The sequence below is a fragment of the Stomoxys calcitrans genome, chromosome 1, assembly GCF_963082655.1.
Source record: "Stomoxys calcitrans chromosome 1, idStoCalc2.1, whole genome shotgun sequence".
Taxonomy (NCBI): domain Eukaryota; kingdom Metazoa; phylum Arthropoda; class Insecta; order Diptera; family Muscidae; genus Stomoxys; species Stomoxys calcitrans.
The window spans coordinates 130115409-130142051 of record NC_081552.1 but is presented as its reverse complement, the minus strand read 5'-3'; the positions used below and the strand labels follow the sequence as shown (position 1 = coordinate 130142051).

Here is a 26643-nt window from a genome sequence, read left to right as displayed (position 1 = left end):
TAAGAATTCCGCCTTCTAAAACCCAGAATCGGTTTATATGGCAGCTATACCAGATTATGGACCGATTTGAACCATACTTAGCACAGTTGTTAGAAGTGCAAAATTTAGAACACTATGTGCAAAATTTCAGTCAAATCGGACGAGAATTGCGCCCTCTAGAGGCTCATGCAGCTATATCCCATTTACAATCCCAACCGACCTACACCAATAAGAAGTATTTGTGGTAAAATTTCAAGCGGCTAGCTCTACTCCTTCAAAAGTTAGCGTGCTTTCGACAGACAGACGGACGGACGGACATGGCTAGTTCGAGTTGTCACGACCATCAAGAATATATATACTTTATGGGGTCTTAGACGCATGTTTCGAGGTGTTACAAACAGAATGACGAAATTAGTATACCCACATCCTATGGTGGAGGGTATACAAACGTTGCGACAAGCAAATCGGTTGTACTATTTTTACTGCGACTTCAGCTGTGTTTTATTTTAGTACTATATGTGTGCAGTATAATAAATTTTTATGAAAATAACATCTATCCAGGATAACGAAGTTCGGGATAAATTACCTGTGCAGGCTTATGTAGAACTTTTGACGTCAGGACTGCCATGATATGTTTTTCACAAAAAAGTGTGGCCACTCAAAGAAATCATCTATTGTGAATGGCAAAATAAAAAAAAATCAATTTTTTTAATGTTTTGTTTACAGCAAAATACGCATTGTTACACGATAAAATGATTCGTGTGATTTGTTTACCTTTTGTGTCTCTTTGCCATTAGCATAAACAATACAAGAGAACAAATTGGGATTCGTTCAAAATGGATGGCTTCTTATCATATCCTACATCACTACTGTGGTACTAATACCCCTAACTAAAAATGTGAGAGTGAGTAATATTCCACTCACGCTCAAGAGAAAAAAATTGATCACGAAACAATCACAGTCATGCGTGCCGAATCATGAGACACGCACGACTCACGAGATAATTATGACTGACGAAAAACTCACGAGTCACAATTGCAAAGATATTTTAACATATTTATGCAGCATTTGAACGTACGAATATTAATGAATGTATAATGTATCGTGAGCGCCCCGTAAGTCGTGTCGTGTCTTGTGAGTCGTGATTTTCTCGAAAGTCGTGATTAGAGTCGTGAGCACGTAATTTCTCACGTTCACGCACGATCACGATCACGATTGGGATTTCACCCTCTAATCATGTGACTCACGCGTGAATCACGCATGACACGACAACTCATGTGTACATCTCTACCCTACACCACCACTGTGGTCTAGGGTTTTATTACTTACTTTGTTTGTAACATCGAGAGGAACGAGAGATAGACCCGTTGATAAGAATACGATTCGACTCCGATGATGTTAATTTGTGAACCAAATACAGATCGCAATTTTCACACGATTATCTTAAATCGTGAATTGTGCATATTGAAAAGGCTACCAAGTTAAATTCAATGTTGTAATACAATTCTAATTCAAATTTTTACCAATTACATTGGTAAAAATCTGGAAGAGTTTGATAATTCAAACTCTTCCAGAATATACTTGGATTTATTTCGATGTTATGATACACAATTAAATTAAATGCCTTCCATGTTGCTCCAATGATTTTTGTCATTGGACGTAGCTATGGCGAAACTTTAAAAATGTTTAATTACCGAGTTTACCATCCGCCCATCACTTTTTATCTACCACTGGTCTATACGCATAAATAGTCACACTTTCTCTCTTTTTAGTAGGAGGGACACAACAGAATAATTTTTGGTCCGGTAAACGAATAATCGTTTGCGGCTTTCGAAACACTTTTGACATTAAATATTTGTTGGTGTTAAAACAAAAGAAACGTGTTTTTACCTCAGGCGAAGTTGCTAAAGGTTTTACAATAAACAAAGTTAGTTACATTCGATAACACTTCGTTTATGGCTAACGTTTAATGTGTTAAAGCGAAACGTTATATAGGTACAATAAATGAAAAACTTCGTAATAAAAGTATTTGGTTTCTCGTGAAAATGTTTCAAACATTTTATTTTTTGCGTGTAGCATTCTCTTATGGCTGTTGAATATTCCAGAGAATTTTATTAAGATTGGTTCAGATTAGAATGTAAGTACATTATAGCCAAGGAACGATGTTATGTTGTTACAAGAAACATTTTTGCATTTTAAATTTAAGGTAACACTTTTCCACACGTATATTATTTTTAACTTAAAATAGGTTGTGTATATTGAGAAGGATTCCAAGTTCAATTTAATGTTGTAACATAATTTAAACTCAAATTTTTGGCAATTATTTATAAGCAGATCTGAGTCGGATCTGAGCAATTCAAGCCTTTTCAGAGTTAATTTAGAATTATTTCGATGTTATGATACACAACTACGTTAAAAATCATTTATATTTGCGTAATTATATTATGGTTATGTAAAATTACTTATATGAGTTCTTGTCTTCGCAGATTTAGATACCTATTTGGGATGGATGTTTCGTAAATATTACCTTAGACATTTTTATTGTGGTTTCTTGCGCCTAGTAACCATTTGTCATTTACTCTAATGCTTCTTGTCATTGAACATTCCTCTATTTTTGTACATAAGACGAAACTTAAAATGTTTCGTCACTCGACAGAGCTGCTTAACATTCTTACTGCTCTTTTCTCATTGAAAAATAAGGAAAAAATGTGTGTGATTATGTGTCTATACCAATCACGAGCACAAAATTGTGCAAGCCCATGTGCTTGATAAGGATTATTTTCTTGTGTATTTAAACAGTAATGTGCAATTGTAGGGTTTGTCCATTTACCAATCTTGCGATTTCGCTAGCTTTTGGACAAATAAAACGCTGATCCCGCTAAATCCTTTGTATTTTAGAGTTGATCAACAGTAACACTCCCTGAAGAAATCAAACATCAACAAAACAAACAAGTAAAAGTGTGGTAAGTTCGGCCGGGCCGAATCTTATATACCCTCCACCATAGATCGCATTTGTTGAGATCTTTTCCCGATAAGAAAATAATTGATTTAATATTGCAGCTATATCAAGTTACAGTCCGATTCAGACCACAATTGAATTGAATGTTGGAGACCATGGTAGAAGTCATTGTGTAAAATTTCAGCGAATACGAGTAAGAATTGCGCCCTTTAAGGGCTCAAGAAGTAAAATAGAGAAATCAGTTTATATGGGAGCTGTATCAGGCTATAGACCGATTCGAACCATATTTGACAAGTATGTTGAAGGTCATGGGAGACGCGGTTGTACAAAATTTCGGATAATAATTACGCCCTCTGGAGGCTCAAGAAATAAAGATCCCAATTCGGTTTATATGGCAGCTATATCAGGTTATGAATCGATTTAAAGCATACTTAGCACAGTTATTGGAAATCATATCGAAACACGCTGTGCAAAATTTCAGCCAAATCGGATAGGAATTGCGCCGTCTAGACGCTCAGGAAGTCAAGACCCCAGATAGATTTATATAACAGCTATATCAGGTTGTGGACCGATTTCAACCATACTCAGCACAGTTGTTGGAAGTCATAATAAAACACCTCATGTAAAATTTCAGTCAAATCTGCTAAGAATTGTGCCCTCTAGTGGCTCAAGAAATCAAGATTAAAGATCGGTTTATATGGCAGCATGTTTTTGTTTTGATATACATGTACTGATAGCCCATTTACAATCCCAACCGACCTACGCAAATAAGAAGTATTTGTACAAAATTTGAAACTGCTAGCTTTACTGCTTCGAAAGTTAGCGTGCTTTCGACAGACGGACGGACGGACATGGCTAGATCGACTTAAAATGTCATGACGATCAAGAATATATATACTTTATTGGGTCTTAGTTAGTTACGAACAGAATGACGAATTTAGTATACCCCCATCCTATGGTGGAGGGTATTAAAACTAGTAATTTTAATTATAAATAAATGTTTCTCGGAGTTCTGACCAATTTACCGATACACCAACACGAATCCTTCGGAACGTATTTGCAATAATACATTTTTAAGGAGTTATTTTGTGTTTTGTGTGGCCGTGATTGGTTTGTGAGGGTTGGATTCAGAGATTTCATAGTGCTCGTGTAATTATAAATACTACAATAAGGAGATATGTAACTTTGGCCGGTCTGATGGGCTGTTTTTATTCACACTGATACACTCAGAAAATTGATGGAGTGGCTTAAATATTGGGTTGCCCAAAAAGTAATTGCGGATTTTTTAAAAGAAAGTAAATCCATTTTTAATAAAACATAGAATGAACTTTAATCAAATATACTTTTTTTACACTTTTTTTCTAAAGCAAGCTAAAAGTAACAGCTGATAACTGACAGGAGAAAGAATGCAATTACAGAGTCACAAGCTGTGAAAAAATTTGTCAACGCCGACTATATCTATATAATAATCCGCAGTTACTTTTTGGGCAACCCAATACATGACTTAAAAAAGGAGACATATTATATTCTCAAAAAGCCTGGCCAAACTTTTTCCATAGCTAGATGGTTAGAAAGTAAAGTATTGTAAAGCGGAAAACCAACTTACACATACAAGGGGAAGTGGAATCCGTGTGAATGCCTTTAGCTGCATGCATATTGAGGTCTATATATGGCCCTCAACATTTTAAAAGTTCAACAGGTTTGTTGTCGTTGCATCCTGACTTATTGTGATTTTACATCTTAAATTTTGTAAAAGAATTAAATTTTATTTTACAATTTGAATGCACTAACCCGCTTTAAATAGTCTTTTATAGGAAAAGAAATCTGCTTAGTTGGAATATCACAATCGTTGTTCAAATTATCGCTAGTGAGTGAAGACGAAACTCTCTATTTTCCTCCCAACAAACTTCTAAAATGTAATATTTATTCTCGTAATACCACCACTATTCTGAGGACGTCATTAATGCGTTATAGTAAAGGGTGATTTTTTTGAGGTTAGGATTTTTATGCATTAGTATTTGACAGATCACGTGGGATTTCAGACATGGTGTCAAAGAGAAAGATGCTCAGTATGCTTTGACATTTCATCATGAATAGACTTACTAACGAGCAACGCTTGCAAATCATTGAATTTTATTACCAAAATCAGTGTTCGGTTCGAAATGTGTTCATTCACCGTAACGTTGCGTCCAACAGCATCTTTGAAAAAATACGGTCCAATGATTCCACCAGCGTACAAACCACACCAAACAGTGCATTTTTCGGGATGCATGGGCAGTTCTTGAACGGCTTCTGGTTGCTCTTCACTCCAAATGCGGCAATTTTGCTTATTTATGTAGCCATTCAACCAGAAATGAGCCTCATCGCTGAACAAAATTTGTCAAAATTTGAACACATTTGAATTCGAACCGAACACTGATTTTGGTAATAAAATTCAATGATTTGCAAGCGTTGCTCGTTAGTAAGTCTATTCATGATGAAATGTCAAAGCATACTGAGCATCTTTCTCTTTGACACCATGTCTGAAATCCCACGTGATCTGTCAAATACTAATGCATGAAAATCCTAACCTCAAAAAAATCACCCTTTAGATATTGTGAAAAGTGCTTGAATTTAAGTAAAATTATTTGAATTTTAATTGCCTCTTAACTGATTGACTGTCTAACACCACTTTGAATGATTCTTAAAAATCACGATAAATGTGGCCAAAAAGCATATTTTAATGGCTTGAAACAAACTATTCTCTAGTATCTGTGGTTAATTTTGGAATGATCGTGATGAAGGAATCTTAAGTGGATTTTTTTTTTTTTTTTTTTTTTGAAATGTCTTCATTAGATCAAGTTCTTCAAATTTTAGTTCAAAAATTTTGAAACAGTGCGAGAGCATGACGGCCGTCAACATCAATAGGATTACGCAACTCATATATCAAATTGATGTAACCAAATACATACCCTTACAATCATGGATTTTGGAAGAAGAGCATTTTCTGTATGCTGATAAGCATTGCATTCCGAAAAAATGGTATTGTATTCTAAATCATGCTTTTGTTTGCTTTGTTACTTCACAAAATTAACATTTACTACAAACACATATACTCGTAAGTAGATAATATATAACTACATAGTTAAATTAAAATTTGGTAGTTTGCTCCCTAATATTAATTTGACAACCTGTCCGTATAGACATTCAATCCATAAGATTGAATTGTGAACCTTAACATATTATCTTTCGGGTTTTCCAATAAGTACCTGAATTTTTTTTTTAAATAAAGCGCAAACAATTTGAGATATTTCAAAAACTTTATTATCGACTTGAAGTATTGTAAAATCGAAACATTTATGAATGGAACTTGACTTTGTTCATATGGCCACTGTGGGCACGTCTGCATCTGTCAATCCCTTGGACCCAATTTTCGATGACTCGGCTTCACATTTAAGAGGAAACGGTCGCTATTTTCCGTTCAATGTTGGCTCTTCCAACGTCGTCAACTTGTTGGCATAGACCAATTACTTGACGTAGACCTAAAGCAAATAGTCCAGAGGCGTCAAATCGCAAGAACGAGGCGGTCAATCGACTGGGCCATTTCTTGAGATAACACGCTTATCAAACTTACTCTGTAATAAATCGATTGTAATGTGTGCTTTGTGGCTGTGGCTGCGGCACAAAAATATATGGAGTTGGCAAAGGTGAATAAAACTTGGCACAGATAATTATACTCTGTGGTATTTTATGCATTTGTTTGCAACACACAGAAGGAATAGAACTACACTCATTGATAAGAATACCGATTGACTCAGAATCATTTTCTGATTCGATGGCTAATTAATTTGTGTACAAAGTACAGATCGCAATTTACATCCGATCGTCTTCAAATTTGGCACTGGCATCTTTTTTGGCCTGGAGACGAAGCCAATTGAAATTGAATCAAATCGGTTCAGACTTGGATATATCTCTCATATATTCGTCCGTTTTGTATAATAATATCGTTATTTGTGAACTAATTCTCACGAAATTTGACAAAAGAGAGTTTTTTATGAGTCTCGACACTGTGGTGAATTTGATAGAAATCGGTTAAGATATGCTCATCCGATACATATGCTCGTCCGATTTGGACTAATATTGCAGAAAGACTTTCTTATGACCATCGACATTTCTGATGAATTTCATAGAATTCCGTTCAGATTTTGATGTAGCTCCCCACTATATATCGAGCGATTTTCACGTCTGGAGCCACTGCAAGCGCATTTATTGATCAATCTTGCCAAAATTTTGCACAGCGCTTTCCTCGACGACTACCACAGTATCTAAGAAGATTGGTCGAAATCGGTTAAGATTTATAGATATAGTAATTTGCAATTATGTTGTCATTTGTCAACCGATTTTCACGAATATTGGCACATATAATTCTCTTATAACTGTCGACATATTGTTGAATTTTATAAAAATCGGGTCAGATTAGTGTTTAGCATCCATATACATCTCTCATCCACCCCAACCATGCCAAATCTATACATATAAAAATACATTTTTGTTTGAATGTTTGTTTGTTTATATGTGGGATTGTAAATTTGTTTATTCCATATAGACTCAAAAACGGCTGAACCGATTTCTTTAAACTTTTTCACAGATTGTGGGGAATGGTCCGGAAAGAGCAATAGGCTATTTAATTTTTTGATATCTCAAGGGGGCGGACCCTCCCGCTTACCCCAAAAGTACCGCTCAAAAATAAAAGTGGACCGATTGGGACAATATGGAACTCAAATAAAAGGTATTCGGGAGTAGAATACAAATTTAATACCAAAGTTTGGGTCCATGTACCTAGGGGGCTGCCCCGACCCCAAAACCCCTTCAAATAGGCATATTGGACGAGAATGACAATATAGGACTCGAATGAAAGGTATTCGGGAGTAGATTACGAATATGGTCAGGAAGGAGGAAAAGGCTATATAATATGTTAATATTGGAAATGGGCGGACCCTCCCCCGTTACCCCAAAAACATCAACCAAAATCAAAGTTGACCGTTCCGGACAATATGGGTATCAAATGAAAGGTATTGGAAAGTATAATACGAATGTGGTATTAAAAGTTGGGTCCAAGAAACCCAGGGGCCACTCAAACCCTAAAAATTCCTCAAACGAACATATTGCACGTACATATCAATATGGGACTCAAATGTAAGGTAGTCGGGAGAAGATTTGCGGCTCGCCCCACCCCCAAAATGCCCCCCAAATGGGATTTTACTTGATCATAGCTATATATAACTCAAATGAAAGGTATTTGGGAGTTAATTTCGAATAAGATATTAAACTTTGTGTCCAAGAAACTAGGTGGCGCTTTACCTCCAAAAATCGCCTCAAATAGATTATTTGACCAACTAAAACAATGGGGGATCAAATGATAGATATTTTTGAGTAGAGTGCGTCATTCAAATATGTGCTCAAGTGGCAGATGAAGTGTGGCGCACACAACCCTCATATAGACGCCCTCCACCAAACTGCCGTATGCACCAATCATGACAATTTGGGGTTAAATTAAAGGTATACGCTTGTGAGCTACGAATCTGATATCTTTATTCTGCTGATATATCTAGCGGACCACCTTACCTCAAAACAATCATAATGACTTAACAGGGCAGTGTGTGATTTAATTAATATGTAGGGACACAAATAAATGTAGGCCGCCATACCCCAAAAATTATGACGTTCGCCGTGATAGGAGGAGTTGCAAACTTTAACGGTAAGATTGCAACTATTTTTAGCTCATCGATAGACCAGACCAAACCCTCCCCCTTACCCTTATTTTAAGAAACGCCAGATTTCGGTGATGGGTGGTGCGATTTAAGCGAAATTTTGTGCGCTCTCTTATAGTACACTAAAAATAAAAATTTGGTATTCAAATTTTGGATGGGGTTTCTAGGAGGGCCGCCCTACCCTAAAACCTACCAAATATATATTTTTAGATCAATTACGACAAAATGGGATTCAAATGAAAGGTATTTAGGAAGAGAAAACGTATCTGATATCCAATTGTCGGACCAAGTGTTAGGGGGACCAGCCGAAAACACCAATAAATCGGACTTCCACTTTGAGATGGGACTGAAATGAAAGGTATTTGAGAGTAGAATACGAATCTGATATCCAAATGTGGAGCCAAAAACACCCCCAAAAGAGGACAAATTCACGACCATAGCAATATGGTCTATGGGGCCACCCCACCTCTATTACCTCCCCAAACCGGTCGTATTTGTGACTATGGAAATATGGGGCTCGAATGAAAGGTATTTGGTAGTAGACCACGAATCTGATATCAAAATTCGGAACCAACTGTCTTGGGAACGTCCCACCCCCATAACAACCTGTAAATGGGGCGATATGCTCACCATGGCAATTTGGATATTAAGGGGAGTGGATCTCGATGTTGATAGTTTTTAGGGCCCATAGCCCAAACCGTACATATTTGCTGACTTTTGCAATAAAGGGTTAAATGAAAGATATTTGAGATTAGAAAACGAATTTGATGTCCAATTTTGAGGCCAATGCCAATATGGGGTTCAAATAAATGATATTTGAGAGTAGAGACCCACGTCAATGTGAGACCCACGTCAATGTGGGTCTCACATAAAGGTATTTGAGAGTAGAAATCGAATCTGATATCCAAATGTGGGACCATGTATTTGGGGCACCGCCCCTTTTCCAAACACCCCCAAAGAGTACAAATTTTGGTTCCAAGTGTTTGAGGACGCCCCATCTCATAAACTCTTCTTAAAACAATGGCAATAAATAAATGTTATTTGTGCACGATGCTGATATTTTTCAGGTCCAAGTGTCTAGGGAACCCCTGAAAACACCCCCAAATCGGACAGCATGACAATATGTGGCTGTCATAAAGACTTTTAAGAATAAAGTATATTAAACACCCAAACATTAAGCTTATTGCTATCGTCTGCATCACGACTTGCGAACACTTCACTTCACTTAACAGCAGTAGCAATAATATGGTTTGCCCTAGATTAAGTTGAGTTAAAGGTAAGACCAAGGACTGTAGCTTACTGAACATGGCTTATCACTGAGTTGCAGATTTTAATGCCAGCGCTTTCAGTAATTGCTAAATTTCTCTTACATATTGGAATCAGGAATTGCAGGATTGTATGTCATAGAGTTTGCGCAAGTGCAATTGGACTTCATCAGCTTACATTTGGAATTTGCATGTAGTTGGAACTTCAGGCAAGTCATTTATAAACAATATAATATAAACTTGGTTGAGTAGTTCACACATTGCGGGATATCCCACAAATGTAGCCGGCATCAATATGGGGATAACCACCGCTGAAAGTGTTTCTGATGTTCACGCCGGGGTTTGAACCCAAATAGTTTTTTGTATACTATGCACAGCAAAATTCACATTTGCAATATGTGGAATGTTCTCTATCAAATCGCATCCACAAATTTACATTCCGAACATGTTGAGTTTTGACACTTTTAGCTACGGTCGTGACTCTGTGAGTCCTGCTGAAACCATATGTCGTTCAGGTCCATATCCTCCAATTCAGGCCAAAAATAACCAGTGAGCATGGTGCGGTAGCATTGTCAATTTATGGTAACGTGACCATTGGCAGTATCGCCCAATCACGCCGCCGCAATGCAAGCCCCATCAAACTGTAATTTTTTGTGGATGAAGTGTTGACTCGTGAAGCACATGTGGAATTTTACCTGACCAATAACGCATATTTTGCTTATTGACGTACCCATTCAGCCAAAATTAGCTTCGCCACTAAGTTAATGTCACTGGAGCTAATGCTCTTAAAATAGCGGTCGCCGACTTCGCATTTCAGTAGTAAATTTTTATGATTTGCAAACGTTGTTCGTTCGTGTTCTTTACTATGATGAAAATGTAGAGTTTACTGATTAAAATGACAGTTGACCTACATTTGACCGATAAAATATAATATTGACTTATAAAACGCTTTTTAAACAAGGTGTAAATTGCTTTAATAATATTTTTGAAATAGACATTCGATTTTCTTTTGTATCGCGGCAAGTTATTGGCAAACAAGGCATACATTGAACATATTTTCAACTTTACGAATTAAATTGCCATACAATAGTATAAATTGTGCATTGAACAAGATAATATTGTGGTCCCTTTCTCATATCCATTGCGAAAAGAAATGAGAATAATTCATATATATGCCTCGCTTCTATCAGATACAGACACAAAGTGGCGTGGGTAGACAAAACTAGAGGCTCAAGAAGTCAAGATCCCAGATCGGTTTATATGGCAGCTATATCAGGTTATGGACCGATTTTAACCATTCTTAATACAGTTGTTGGAAGTCATAACAAAACACCTCATGCAAAATTTCAGCCAAATCGGATAACAATTGCATCCACTATTGCCTCAAGAAGTCAAGATCCAAGATCGGTGTATATGACAGCTATACCAGATTATTAACCGATTTGAACCATACTTAGTGCAGTTGTTGGGAGTGATACCAAAACACTACGTGCCAAATTTCAGTTGAATCGGATGATAGTTGCGCGCTCTATTGGCTCAAGAAGTCAAGATCCAAGATCGGTTCATATGGCAGCTATACCAGATAATGGACCGATTTGAACCATACTTTGTGCAGTTGTTGGAAGTGAGACCAAAACACCAAGTTCAAAATTTCAGTCAAATCAGACGAGAATTGCGCCCTCTAGAGGCTGAAGAAGTCAAGACCCAAGATCGGTTTATATGGCAGCTGTATGAAAACATGGACCGATTTGACCCATTTTCAATACCAACCGACCAACACTTATAAAAAGTAATTGTGCAAAATTTCAAGTGGCTAGCTTTACTCCTTCGAAAGTTAGCGTGCTTTCGACAGACAGACGGACGGACATGGCTAGTTCGACTTAAAATGTCAAGACGATCAAGAACATATATACTTTCTGGGGTCTTAAATAAATATTTCGAGGAGTTACGAACAGAATGACGAAATTAGTATACCCCCATCCTATGGTGGAGTTAGTTTAATTGGCTATGACAGAATATTTGTTCCACTAGCCGAGCGTAAAATAGCGTTCCAAGCGCCTCGATCTTCTGCGCTTTCCGTTAATAAATTAATGTGATTTCAACTGACAGACAGACGGATAAAGCTAAATTCACTAAAAATATCATGACGATCAAGAAACTATGTACGTTATAGGATCTAGCGTCAACATTTCGAGATGTAAAAACGAAATGAAGATATACGAGTAATCCTATTTGTGTAATCTAATGTTGCCAACATTAGGAGGAGAGAACCATACATTCCCAAGAGGATATACCCTGTGGCACTTCGTTCGGACTCGACTATAAAAAGGAGGTCCTTTACCATTAAGCTTCAGCTTTAATCGGACGGCTCTCATTAAGAGAAGAAGTTAGCTCCTGTTCCTTAATGGTTCGTTGATGGGCAAAATTGAAGAAATTTTGCATAGCGCCAAAGAATTACGTACTTATTCTGAGGTCAAACATTTTTTAACAGCTAAATTATTTTTATCCAGTATTAGTTCGCTTTAAACTACCATTTAACATTGCAATTATAAATTAAATAACACTTTACCTTTTGTCGCAGTCGAGAATTGAACCAAGAAATTTTTGTTTACTAATCAGACGCTGTACGCATTCATCCACATCATTATACCCTCCACCATAAGATGGGGGGTATACTAATTTCGTCATTCTGTTTGTAACTACTCGAAATATTCGTCTGAGACCCCATAAAGTATATATATTCTTTATCTTCGTGACATTTTATGTCGATCTAGCCATGTCCGTCCGTCTGTCCGTCCGTCCGTCCGTCTGTCTGTCGAAAGCACGCTAACTTCCGAAGGAGTAAAGCTAGCCGCTTGAAATTTTGCACATATACTTCTTATTAGTGTAGGTCGGTTGGTATTGTAAATGGGCCATATCGGTCCATGTTTTGATATAGCTGCCATATAAACCGATCTTGGGTCTTGACTTCTTGAGCCTCTAGAGTGCGCAATTCTTATCCGATTGGGATGAAATTTTGCATGTCGTGTTTTGCTATGATATCCAACAACTGTGCCAGGTATAGTTCAAATCGGTCAATAACCTGATATAGCTGCCATATAAACCGATCTTGGGTCTTGACTTCTTGAGCTTCTAGAGTGCGCAATTCTTATCCGATTGAAATGAAATTTTGCACGACGTGTTTTGTTATTATATCCAACAACAGTGCCATGTATGGTTCAAATCGGTCCATAACCTGATATAGCTGCCATATAAACCGATCTTGGGTCTTGACTTCTTGACCCTCTAGAGGGCGCAATTCTTATCCGATTGGAATGGAATTTCGCACGACGTGTTTTGTTATGATACCCAACAACTGTGCCAAGTATAGTTCGAATCGGTAAAGAACCTGATATAGCTGCCATATAAACCGATCTTGTGTCTTGACTTCTTGAGCCTCTAGAGGGCACAATGCTTATCCGATTTGAATGAATTTTTGCGCGAAGTATTTCGTTATGATATCCAACAACTGTGCCAAGTATGGTTGAAATCGGTCCATAACCTGATATAGCTGTCATATACACAGATCTGGGAATTTGACTTCTTGAGCTTCTAGAGCGCGCAATTCCTATCCGATTTGGCTGAAATTTTGCATGAAGTATTTTATTTTTACTTTCAACAACTGTGTCAAATAAGGTTCAAATCGGTTCATAACCTGATATAGCTGCCATATAAACCGATCTGGGATCTTGACTTCTTGACCACTAGAGGTCGCAATTATTATCCGATATGCCTGAAATTTTGTACGATGGATCCTCTCATGACCATCAACAAACGTGTTTATTGTGGTCTGAATCGGTCTATAGCCCGATACAGATCCCATATAAATCGTTCTCTCTATTTTACTTCGTGAGCCCCAATGGGCGCAATTCTTATACGAATTGGCTGAAATTTTACACAGGTCTCCAACATATAATTTAATTGTGGTCCGAACCGGACCATATCTTGATATCGTTTTAATAGCAGAGCAACTCTTTTCTTATATCCTTTTTAGCCTAAGAAGAGATGCCGGGAAAAGAACTCGACAAATGCGATCCATGGTGGAGGGTATATAAGATTCGGCCCGGCCGAACTTAGCACGCTTTTACTTGTTTTTATTTGAATCGGAAACTACTTTCTCCCTTCAATATTTGCCAACAACAAGATTTTTTGTTTAGATTCAACTTATTCTATTTATGGTGGACACAATATCTCGCCAGTAGAAGTGAGTATAATCTAAAATAACATTTTGCTATAAAATGAATAGGAGATTTGAGGCACAGAGCATGCGATTCTCTTTTACAATACAAACGTTTCGAGTTGGAATCTTGGACCAGCAATATGGTTTTTAATTATTGCAATGCAATTTTATTTTTCCAAATTTGCCCATGAATATTCCACTAGGGAACAGGGCGAACTTCTCACATATCAAAGAGTGCTGTCCGATTCAATTTTAAGCTTAATGATAAGGTGCCTGCTTTTCATAGCCGAGTCTGAACGGCGTTGCGCAGTGCAACACATCCTTGGGGCGAAGTTTTTACATGCCAAAGTACCTCGTAAATGTAGCCAGCATTAGTAAGGGGATAAAACACCGCTGATATATTCGCGCCCGGGTTTGAACCCAGGCATTCAGCAACATAGGCGGACATGCTAACCACTGCGCTACGGTGACCACTAATTATTTCACTATTTTAAGATTCCACGGATTTATGGGGAAACAAAAAAATTTAAATAATTTTTGCAATTATTAATGCAACAGTTCTCAAACTGTATTTTCAGTTCAGCACTTAGAAACGGAATTCCAAACTTAGATTTTCTTTTTTGAGATTACCTTTTTAAATAAATAGAGCGCACAAACTGATTACTGGCTTAGGTGTAAGTCCATAGTAGCATGGGCGGATTAATATCCGCACCCTCTTTTCAAACTTACCTACCGAACTAACGGTTAATTAATTGTTATAAATTTCGAGCATGTATTGTGACTCAACAAATGGACATGAAAATGCGCATTTGAGTTATATTGAACTAAAAATTTAACGGCCTTATTCACAAAACTTGATAAAATCGGTTTAGTTGATAGTTCTATTAACGAAATGTGTATATTTAGTTTTGTGAAAAAGGCCGTAAATAACTTTAAGAAGTTCAATTTCTTAACATTTCAGTAAATTTCTTGAATATTCCCAAGAAAGTGACAAACTTTACCTGAGTTGTAAGTTCTTTCATCTGTACTCAAGATGAGTATGTTTCATTTGTACAAAGTTAATTTTCTAACAGGAGAGAAAATAAAACATAAGGCTATTACAATGGACCCATGCTGGCATATGCCGACTTTTGCGATTACGGATAACTGAGACGACAATTTCAGTCGAGTGTGAACAATCATTACCAAGGAACAGGAGTGGATTCGGAAAACCTTGACGTTCAGAGCTGCGACGTAGCCAGGAGGCTATCGGGCCCGATCACAAAATGTAGTTTAACAACCTTTTTTTAGAATGAACTAAAATTATTTATTTCTGTGCTTCTTTTTATTTTGTTTCCACATTTATTTCATGTTGTCGTTGCGACCAGCTTAGACCAATGGGATTTTATTTTTGTTTCTATTTAGAATAGAAAAGCACTAAGTGCACTTTTTTATTTTATATAATATATACCATATTCACTTTATACAAAATCCTGCAATTGGTTGTTTTTGGAATTTATCCATTCCATTTTTCAAGCCCCGATTTTTTCTGTTTTACGCTATTTCAGCGTAACATTTTTTACAAAACATTTATTTTACTTAAACATTACAATAAAATAAATTCTACTTTTAGGTGGCATTAAGATCAGTTTTAGCTCTTCCATATTTTTTGTGATACCACTACAAAAACGCTTTTTTGAGAATTTTTACAAAAAGGTTGGTACTAAGTTTGTTTTTCGCGAAATTTTTTCGTGATAAACTTTCTTTTTTTTTTTGTTAATTGATTTTGAAGCTTTTGAAACTTACTGATTTCATTCAGTGGACATTCACCCATTATTTTTGAGAAAATTTTAATAAAAGTATTATGTTATAATCGCGAAAACATGTGTTTTCAGCTTTAAACAAGTAAAAAGGCGTTAAGTTCGACCGGACCGAATTTGGATACCCACCACCTCTGGTATACATATATACCACCAACCACCTTTCATCAAAATCCAATGAAAATTGCATACCTTATGTCCCATAGCAGTTGTATCGAAATAGGATCCGATTTGGTCTTTGGTCAAAATACTAATAAGTACAATATTGGGTAGCTATATATAAAAATAAACCGATCTGAACCATATACAACATGGATGTGGAAAAGCCTACGATAAGTCAATGTGTTAAATTTCAGTTAAATCGGATTATAATCGCGCTTTTTTGGGGCCAAGGCTTAAGAGGTATCGGTATATATGGCAGCTATATGCAAATCTTGATCGATCTATACCAAATTGCAGAAATATGTGGAGGGGTTTAACTCAACTCTCTGTCCCAAATTTCGGTAACATCGGACAATAAATGCGCCTTTTATGGGCCCAAAACATTAAATCGAGAGAGCGGTCTATATGGCAGCTATACCTAAATCTGAACCGATCTGAGTGAAATTGAAGCCGCAATTTGGGACAATTCACTGTTCCAAATTGCGGCGACATTGGACAATAAATGCGCTTTTTTATGGCCCCAAAACCTAGAACCGAGAGATCGGTCTATATGGCAACTATGTCCAAATCTAGACCGATCTGTGCCATAATGCAGAAGTATGTCAAGAGGCTTAACTTAACTCACTGTCCCAAATTTCGGCGACATCGGACAATAAATGCACCTTTTATGGGCCCAAAACCTTAAATCGAGGGATCGGTCTATATGGCGGCTATATCCAAATCTGATCCGATCAGGGCAACTTACTGTCCCAAATTTCAGCAAAATCGGATAGTAAATGTGGCTTCAATGGGCCTAAGACCCTAATTGGGAGGATCGGGCTATATGGCAGCTATAGCCAAATCTGGACCGATCCGGGCCAAAATAACGAAAGATGTCGAAGGGCCTAAGACAACTCACTGCATTAAATTTCAGCAAAATAGGATAAAAAATGTGGCTTTTATGGGCCTAAGACCCTAAATCGGACTATATGGCAGCTATAACCAAATCTGGACCGATCCGGGCCAAAATAACGGAAGATGTCGAAGGGCCTAAGACAACTCACTGCCCCAAATTTCAGCAAAATCGGACAATAAATGTGGCTTTTATGGGCCTAAGACCCTAAATAAGAGGATCGGTCTATATGGCCCGATCTGGGCCAAATTGACGAAGGATGTGGAAGGGCCTAAGACAACTCACTGTCGGAGGATCGGTCTATATGGGGCGCTATATCAAGATATAGTCCGATATAGCCCATCTTCGAACTTAGTCCGTTATAGCCCATCTTCGAACTTAATCTGCTTATGGACAAAAAAAGAACCTGTGCAAAGTTTCAGCTCAATATCTCTATTTTTAAAGACTGTAGCGTGATTTCAACAGACAGACGGACGGACATGTCTAGATCGTCTTAGATTTTTACGCTGATCAAGAATATATATACTTTATAGGGTCGGAAATGGATATTTCGATGCGTTGCAAACGGAATGACAAAATGAATATACCCCCATCCGTCGGTGGTGGGTATGAAAATGAACTTAGTACCAGCCTATAAGTGAAACAGCAAACATTCCTTAATGGAAAAATAATAAAAAAGAAAACACACTTTAAATTTTTCTTAATATTGTTTTTGTCTAACCAGACCACTTTGTGTATGTGTTTGACAAATGCTTGACATCTATTTGATTCATACGTACTTCTTTTCGCATAACATATAGTAAAACGGAACACAATACAATTTTATCAATGCACAATTTATTCTATTAAATAACAGTTTAATTTGTACAGTTATAATTGTATTCAAAGTATGCCTTTTTACCAATCACTTGCCGTCATCCAAAAAAATCCAATTACTATGTCATATATAACAAAAGCAATTAACTCCTGGTTTGAAAGGCTTTTTAAAAGTCAATACCATGTTTAATCGGTTAAATTTAGGTCTATAGTTCTTCTGAGTTGGGATATCCGGTGCACTGCTCTCTAATTCGTGGGGAGGTGGAAGCATGTCATCTTTGAGTGCAGTCCAAAGAGGCCCCTGATAAGGCCGCAATCTCTAACACTGTAGCCTGCCAATGCATTTGGCCTAAACTGTTTTAATTTTGTTTGCTCTTCTATTCTAAATAGAAGCAAAACCCAGTGGTTTAAGCTGGACGGAATTCCAACAACATTAAATAAATTGAAATTAGTAAACAATAACAACGACCTGCAGTTTTTCTTTAGCGGGTGAAGATTTTTAAAAGGCCACTAGTTCCACTGTCCAACATATCAGTAATTCCTTCCAAGGAGCTTATCTAGAATTGCTCTTCAAAATTCAAGGAGGACAATTAGGCCCACTGGATTCAAAGTCCTTATTAGGCTCGCATATGGAATTTATTTTTAAACGGGTCCAACAGCAGCAGGTTAATGGGCGTATTGCCAATTGTGATACACACTTCCGATGAAATCCCGGCGGAATTTTGTTTGAAGAACTAAAACAATTTTGGACGGCGACCTTCTACTTACCATTTGGATGTAAAGGTGGCATCGATCCACCGACACTTCCAGCGGCGGGGGCATTGAGTGTGGGTATTCTGGGTGGATCCATTTTCCAGTGTGCTGGTATGTTAAAGCTGGCTGGTGCAATAGGTCCAAAATCTCGATTGATACCCGATTCAATCAACATGACAATTTATTTTTTTCGCTTTTCCAAAGTAAAGCGCAATCTTTTTCCCGGCGTTTTCACTTATTGGTGCTTTTCAATTGTATTAATGTGCGAAAATATAATTCAATTCCGTATAAACCGTTCAGGAAGGGTGCCCGCATGTGTAGTATCACTTCTTTAATAATTTGACTCAATGCGCACTACCGTCTTTATTGTTATTATTTTATTTATTTATTTATTTATTTTCATGCACTTCAGTTTGGGACTTCTGCCTTAATTTCGAGAGAATTTCTGTATATATGTATCTTTCCGTTCACTTATTTATGGGACACATAAGTAATTCAAATCGTCATTAACACAAAAAGAGCCCCAATGAAACGAGTTGTGAAACATGTTCTCCTTTCCGATTTTCCGTCGTCAAAATTAAAAAAAAAAATTGAAGCGCAATCACGATCCAAACACGAAACCACCAGTAATCAGACTGAGATGTTCACTCTGGTTTCTTCTTTTGAGTCGAACTGTCCGTTGCTTTCGCTCACCGCTTATTCACTCATTAGTGCCCGAGGCAAGTGAAGCACACGCACATTGAATGCCCGTGTGAGTATGTTTTTGCTCGATTGACTTTCTTTGTAATGTTTTGAGTGAGACTGGTCGCTGTTGTACTCATTAGTAAAGGGAAGAGAGAGAACAACATAGCAAGCTAACTATAGCTATGCGATTATAAAACCAGTTATTCTTACTCCGCCAATACAAAGTCTTGATAGTTGCTGGGATGCCGCCATTACTGCCATTGGGGTGTATAGCTCGCACTGTGTGACAGAGACAACAGACCTGTCAGGGTTCCATAATTTTATTTACTTCGCACTCGCTCGCCTAAAGCCCTTCCCATCGTTAACCGACACGAAACTATTATCACTGGCCAACATCTCGAGTGGGCAGAACTAGTTGCACATGCTTGCGTTTTTGAATGTCAACAATGCGCCACGCCACAGCCAACAAATGACTGCTACCGCTTCCTATCCCTTGTACTGTTGGCTGCTTGTGTGACTTTATGTGTTTGTAGAAATGTATGTTTGCTAATAGGAATGTTTGTGCACTCGGGTGGGTGTGGATGAATGTGTTACAGAAGCAGCAAGAGTGAACGACGAATGAATGAGTATGCGAGCACTCATTCGGTCTCACCTTTTTGCTCGCTCATACTTTCATAAGTAAATCGCTTCTAATCGAATAAAACAATAACACTTCCCGTGGGGCCTTAGCCGCTGCCGAATGTCTTTAGTTGTTTGAGTGTCTGGCTGTATAGAAGCAATGGTCGTCTAATTGGAAGGGCAATTAAAGTTACACCGCCTTGCAAATTCTTCACTTAGCTGCACTCGTGTTCGTGTGTGTTTCGTCTGGGAAAGGGTCTGGCGGGAAAGGCATGTGACGTGCGGACATTTTGTGCCAATTAAACATGAATGTACTCAAACATGAATATTTTAAAATGTGATTGTATTGTATTTGCCGTGTAGGTGGATGGACATATCAGGGAAGGAAATTAAGAAATAATTCCACTTTGAATTTACGCCCTCATCCTCGAAAACTGAAAAACTAACTTCAAATAAAAAACTTACTGGAAAAGTTCAAACGAAGTGTTATAAACATATCTAAGCAGCGCTAGTAGAGTATCAAAATAAATCAATATTTTCGGTAGTATGTTAATAAACCGGGGCCACCGTGGCGCAGAGGTTTGCATGTCCGCCTATAACGCCGAACGCCTGGGTTAAAATCCCGACGTGAACGTCAACAAAAAATTTTAGCGGTTGTTAATCCCTTACTAACGCCGGCTACATTTGTAAGGTATTCTGGCATGTTAAAACGGAGGCCACCGTAGCGTAGGGGTTAGCATGTCCGCCTACGACGCTGAACGCCTGGGTTCGAATCCTGGCAGTTTTTTCAACGAACTTTTCCTTAAGCTCCTATCAGACGACATGTATTTCACATATGGTCTGTCACATTTGTATCCCTATATATTTTCCTATATCTGTATGAAAGTAGTAGAGCAAGCTCTAAACGACATAGATATGTATATATCACGCTATAGGAAAGTCTTTAAAAAAAAAAAAAACATAAAATTCAGAAAAATGCATGAAATCTTTGTTTGAGTCGATCCATATAATTTTATGTTCGAATATTATAATTTCGCAGTTTGAATATTATTTCATCCAAATATTGAACGTAACTGAGCCTCAAATGGTCCATCCGCTTAGTTAAATTTTGGCATACTCTTTCCAACATTTGGGCCGGTTTCTCACGAATAAATGCTTCAATGTTGACTTTCAATGCGTCAATTCAAGCAGGATTGTCTGTATAGCCATGAGCTTTAACATACTTACTTACTTTAATTGGCTATGACAGAACATTTGCTCCACTAGCCGAACATAGAATGGTGTTCCAAGCGACTCGATCTTCTGCGCTCATTTTAAAATCTCTGACACCAAGTTTCGAGATGTATCTCACCACTTGATCTTTACAACGGGTTTTTGGTCTTCTAGGTTTGCGTGTACCACCGTGTTTGCCTGCGAAAGACTTCATTGCTGGAGCTTATTCATCAAACATGTACTAGCCAATGCAGCCGTTGTATTTTGATACCTGGAACTATGCAATCGACGTCATACAGCTCGTGGCTCATACAACGCCTATATTCTCTATTAACTCAAGCTGGTCCATATATTTTACGAAGAATCTCTCTCAAATACTCCAAGCACTGCCTCATCTGCTTTCACAAGGACCCATGCCTCAGAACCATATGACAACACGAGTAGTGTCAGTCATCAGTGTCAGTGTATAGTGTAAGCTTAGTCTGTCGAGAGGGGCCTTTTTTCTAAACTGCCAAAGTAGCATCTGTTTGCCAGTATTATTCTTCGCTTTATCTCAAAACTGGCGTCATTCGATTCGGTGACGCGGTTACCGAGGTAGATAAAGTTGCTGACTATCTCAAAGTTGTGTTTCCCAACTTTCTCCATTTTCTTTATTTGAAAGGTCGTACAAGGCGTTTTGGCATTGAAACCATCCATTTCGTCTTATCTCCATTTATTGCCAGACCCATTTTCACTGACTCACTTTCGATTCTTTCAAAGGCTGCAGTTACTACAATACTTCCGGTAAACCGACCTATAATGTAGATGCCGTCGGCATAGGCGAGTAGCATGCGTGCCTTTTGGTTAGTGTGTCATATCTATCCCCATCTGCACCTCGTATAATCTTCTCCAACAGGATCTCCTTGTCTGAAACCTCGTTTGATATTAAATGATTCCAAGAGATTCTTTCCCATTCTAACTGAGGAACGCATATCAGCAAGTGTCATGCTGCAGAGTCTTATTATTTTTGCTGGGTTACCAAACTCAGACATGGCTTGAAATACCTTTGAACGTAAAGGGGTATCGAAAACGAATTTGTAGTCAACAAAGAGATGTATGGTGTTGATTTATCCTTTTTGATTCTTTTCCAGGATTTGGCGCAGTGTGAACATTTGATCTAGGGTGGATTAATTAATTATCTCATTAACTTTAGGTTTTAATCTCTCAGACAGTACGCTCGAGAGTATCTTGTATGCGAATTATTCCTCTGTAGTTGGCACATTCCGTCTTTTCTCCTGTCTTGTGTACGGGACATAGTATGCTGAGGTTACAATCAATCGAGTGGAGTATGCCGCTGCCATCTGTTGTGTTTGCAGCTTTTCAATGTCCAGCTTCCGTGTAGTGTCAGATCGTACTTTCCTCGCCATGTTTAAACGGCTGCGAACATTTGCTGCAACAAGGTAATGATCCGCATCTATAGTCGATCCACGGATCGATGATTCATCTAACACGCTGGATGAATGCCTTCCATCTATCACAACGTTATCAATTTGTTTCCTCGTGTTTTGATCGGGTGACAGCCATGTGGCTTTGTGAATATTTTTATTTTGACATATGGTGCTACTGACTACCATGTTTTTAGTCGCGGCGAAATCTATCAGCTTAAACCCATTACTGGACGTTGTCTCGTGGATGCTAAACTTTCCGACTGTTGGACCAAAAATGTCTTCCTCCCTATCTTTGCTTTAAAACCAGCCAGAACGATTTTAATATCATGGGCGGGGCGGGTAGCCGTCATATTCTCTCTCTAAACGCTCGTAGAAAATATCCGTGCGTGAGCTGGGTAAACCAGTGTTACCAAATCACCCTTTTATATATAAACTTTTTTGATCGTATGTTTCCAGATGTAAAACTTTTAAATGTGCCAAATTTGACATGACTCATAAGAAATATGTGAGTAACACTTTTATTCACTCATTCAAGCTTTTGTGCCAATCCATGGGATCTTCTTTTTATATTGAGGTCGAACGACGGCAGCCCAGTAGAAAAATTCCAAGATAAACAAGAAAGAACAACAAAAAAACAAGAAAAGCGTGCTAAGTTCGGTCGGGCCGCATCTTGTATATCCTCCAACATGGATCGTATTTGTCAAGTTCTTTGAATGACTTTTCAATATATATATATGAGTTACATCAAGTTATTGACCGATATGGATCGTACATGTCATGGTTGTTAGGTTAGGTTATGTTTAAGCGGCAGTCTGCCATCAGATTCACTTAGACGTTTGCGTCCACTGTGATACCACAGGACAGAAGAAGGAAGATGCCTTTTAGTTCCTACCGTCGAACCATCTAGATAGCTTTAAAGAGCCCAATAACTTGGGAATGTTCACATCCGCTAAATCGGACAGGTTCTCAAAGAAATAAGAACCTAAAGTGGAACTCCTTCTTACTGCTAGCGCGGGACATATACACACAGAAGGTGTTCCAAAGTCTCTCTTCTTTTTCGATGTCCTCACAGCTTCTGCAAAAGTTGTTGCTGACAACCTTCTGTCTGTCAGCATATGTTCCCATTAGACAGTGACGTGTCATGACGGACACAATGACTAAGACGTTTGTTCTAGCCAATGACAGCAAAGCGGTATACCTCTTCAAGACTTAGCTTACATGTCGCCAGAGGCATACTTATAGATTCCAGTATCCCTGGAGTGTGTATGGTAGTTCCTAGTCTCGCAAGCTCGTCCGCTTACAAGGCTTACATCTCTGTGGCCGGGCACCCAGAACAGGTGAATTTTGAACTGTTCAGCCATCTCGTTGAGAGATCTGCGACAGTCGAGGGCGGTTTTTGTGTTCAGAAATACGTTTTCTAGGGCTTGAATGACTGTCTGGCTGTCTGAGCAGATATTTTTGCCAATCGTCGTAATGACATTATATCTTAGCCATTCCACCACTTCCTTAATTGCAAGTTTCTCCGCTTCATACACACCGCAGTGGTCAGGTGTCGATATGACCAATTCTAGCTTTTTAGAGTCCACCCCAAAGCCCACCTGGTCGTTTAGTTTGGAACCATCCGTATATAAATCTATGTAACTTCTGTTACCAGGGATATCATAGTTCCAATCGTTTCTATCAGGAATAGTGGTACAGTACTTTTTATCCAAAGGCGGCTCGGGTAGGGTGTAATCCACACTGCCTGGAACATCGCATATTGAATCCAGGATAACACAGTGTCCGTAGCCGCCACATGACCAATGAGAAAGCTCTCTTAACCTCACGGCAGTGGTCGTTGCAATTTGTCTAGCCACAATGTCCAAAGGCATAAGATGTAGCATTAAATTCAGTGCGTCAAATGGTACCGTCCTCAGTGCGGCTCTGATGCACAAGCAAGCTATCCTTTGGATCCGGTTAAGAACAGAAGGTGGACTTTTGAAGCGATAGTGGACAAGTTTTGCCAATATCTCTCTTGCAGGTGTATAGGGCAAGAATTGCCTTTCTTGCCCTTTCCAAAATGTTGGATTTGAAGTTCAATTTCCTGTCCGATTCCACTATAGGCAACTTGTATCTCCTGCTGAAAAGATCTACTTCTGTCTGGCAAGGATTTATACCTAGAGCACTTTATTTAGCCCACTTTGCTGTTGCACGTAGAGCTTCCTGAAGTATATCTCTTAGAGTGCTGGGAGACATTCCCCTAACCGCAATTGCCACGTCATCAGCATATTGTTAATGGCTATATTCCAAAGTAGAGGAGACAGTACGCCTCCTTGAGGTGTTCCTCTGCTGACCCATCTTTTTATATTCCACAGATACCAAGCCTACCGTAATGCATCTTTTAGTAAGTAAGTTATTAATAAACTTTCTTACGGTAGAGTTAATGCCTAGAAACTCCAACTCCTTCATGATTGACGTCGGTTTTACATTATTGACAGCACCTTCAATGTCAAGAAATGCTACCAGCGAGAGAACCCTCTATGTAACCGACTAGGTCGTGAAGGGCTGTTTCAGTGGATTTGCCATTAGTATATGCATGGTGCTGCCGCGACAAGCAATCTCCAGGGATCTTTGCCCAAAGATATGTTTCTGTCAACTTCTCAAGAGTCTTCAGCATAAGGGATGACAGACTAATAGGGCGAAAATCTTTCGCCTTCGTGTGGTAGGGTGTTCCTGCTTTCGAAATGAAAATGACCTTCATGTCCCTCCATCCCACAGGTATATATGACATTCTGATACAAGCAGAGTATAACTCCGAAAGTCAAGGAACCAGTCTATCAGACACAGCTTGTAATTCAACCTTTGATACATCATCACGGCCTGGCAAGTTAAAGGAGTAGAAACTTCTTATAGCCCAAAGGATTTTCGGCTCAGACACAAATTCCCTAATAACCTCCGATGACCTCATGGTTGTTAGAAGTCATAGAAAAGTTATACCAAGTTATACCAAAACTATATGTAAAATTTCAACCAAATTGGATAAGAATCGCACCCTACAGAAGCTCAAGAAGATCATATGGGGAAATCGGTTTATATGGCGGCTATATCAGGTAATGGTCTGATTTAGATCATATTTAGCACAGTTTGTGGAAGTCATTCATCAACGATATGTGCAAAATTCAAGACAAATGGGATAAAAATTGCGCCCTCTAGAGACATAAGAGGCCAAGACTCAAGATCGGTTTATATGGCAGCTATGTCAAAACATGGACCGATTTGGCCCATTTACAATTCCAACCGACCTACACTAATAAGAAGTGTTTGTGCAAAATTTCAAGCGCTTAGATTAACTCCTTCGAAATTTTCCGTGCTTTCGACAGAAAGAATATTTATACTTTATGGGATCCTAGACGCATATTTCGAGATATTACAAACGGAATGACGAAATGGTGGAGGGTATAAAAATATATTCAATCTACTTTCTACCCACAAACTGGCTGCGTCCATTTTATGTTAGGATAAGTTCAAGTGGCAGTCTGTTGTCAGACCCACTTCGACATGCTCGTCCTTTGTGATATCACAGGAACACACTGTAGAAAGAGTATCTTACTTTCTAGTAGCAAATTTATTCCAATGTGGTAAAACCATTTTCTTTCACCTTGTGCAAACTTTCTATTATGTTATGCAATTTTACTAAATTATGGAAATTATATTCTATTCCCAAAGAAATCGCATTAAGTTCATGTAATTGACATACGTATGTAAATTTGCAAAGTTTTTTCCCTAGTACCAATCAAAAAATCGTTGACTAACGTTTATCAAAAAAAAAAAACGTGCTAAGTTCGACCGTGCCGAATCTTAAATTCCCTCCACCATGGATCGCATTCGTCGAGTTCCTTTTCCGGTATCTCTTTTTTTATACCAACATAGGCTAAAATGAAATAATTGTCATGCCATTGGAGCTTTTTCAACTTGTGGTCCTATTAGAACCATAATCGAACTGAATGTTGGAGACCATAGTAGAAGTCATTGTGCAAAATTTTTAATTCGAATAAGAATTGCGCCCTTTAGGGACTCAAGAAGTAAAATAGGAAGATCGATTTATATGGGAGCTGTAACAGGCTATAGA

The 26643-nt window shown here is 38.2% G+C and overlaps 1 protein-coding gene across 1 annotated transcript in view; it reads right to left on the bottom strand.

Moving 5' to 3' along the window:
- Positions 1 to 19310, bottom strand: part of LOC106092836 (paired box protein Pax-6) — a 69352-nt gene extending 50042 nt beyond the window's left edge. The window contains exon 1 of the mRNA XM_059360511.1: positions 18610 to 19310. Within this exon, the coding sequence (XP_059216494.1) occupies positions 18610 to 18769 (160 nt within the window). The 5' untranslated portion in view covers positions 18770 to 19310. The remainder of the gene's footprint in view (positions 1 to 18609) is intronic.
- Positions 19311 to 26643: the final 7333 nt, after the last annotated feature.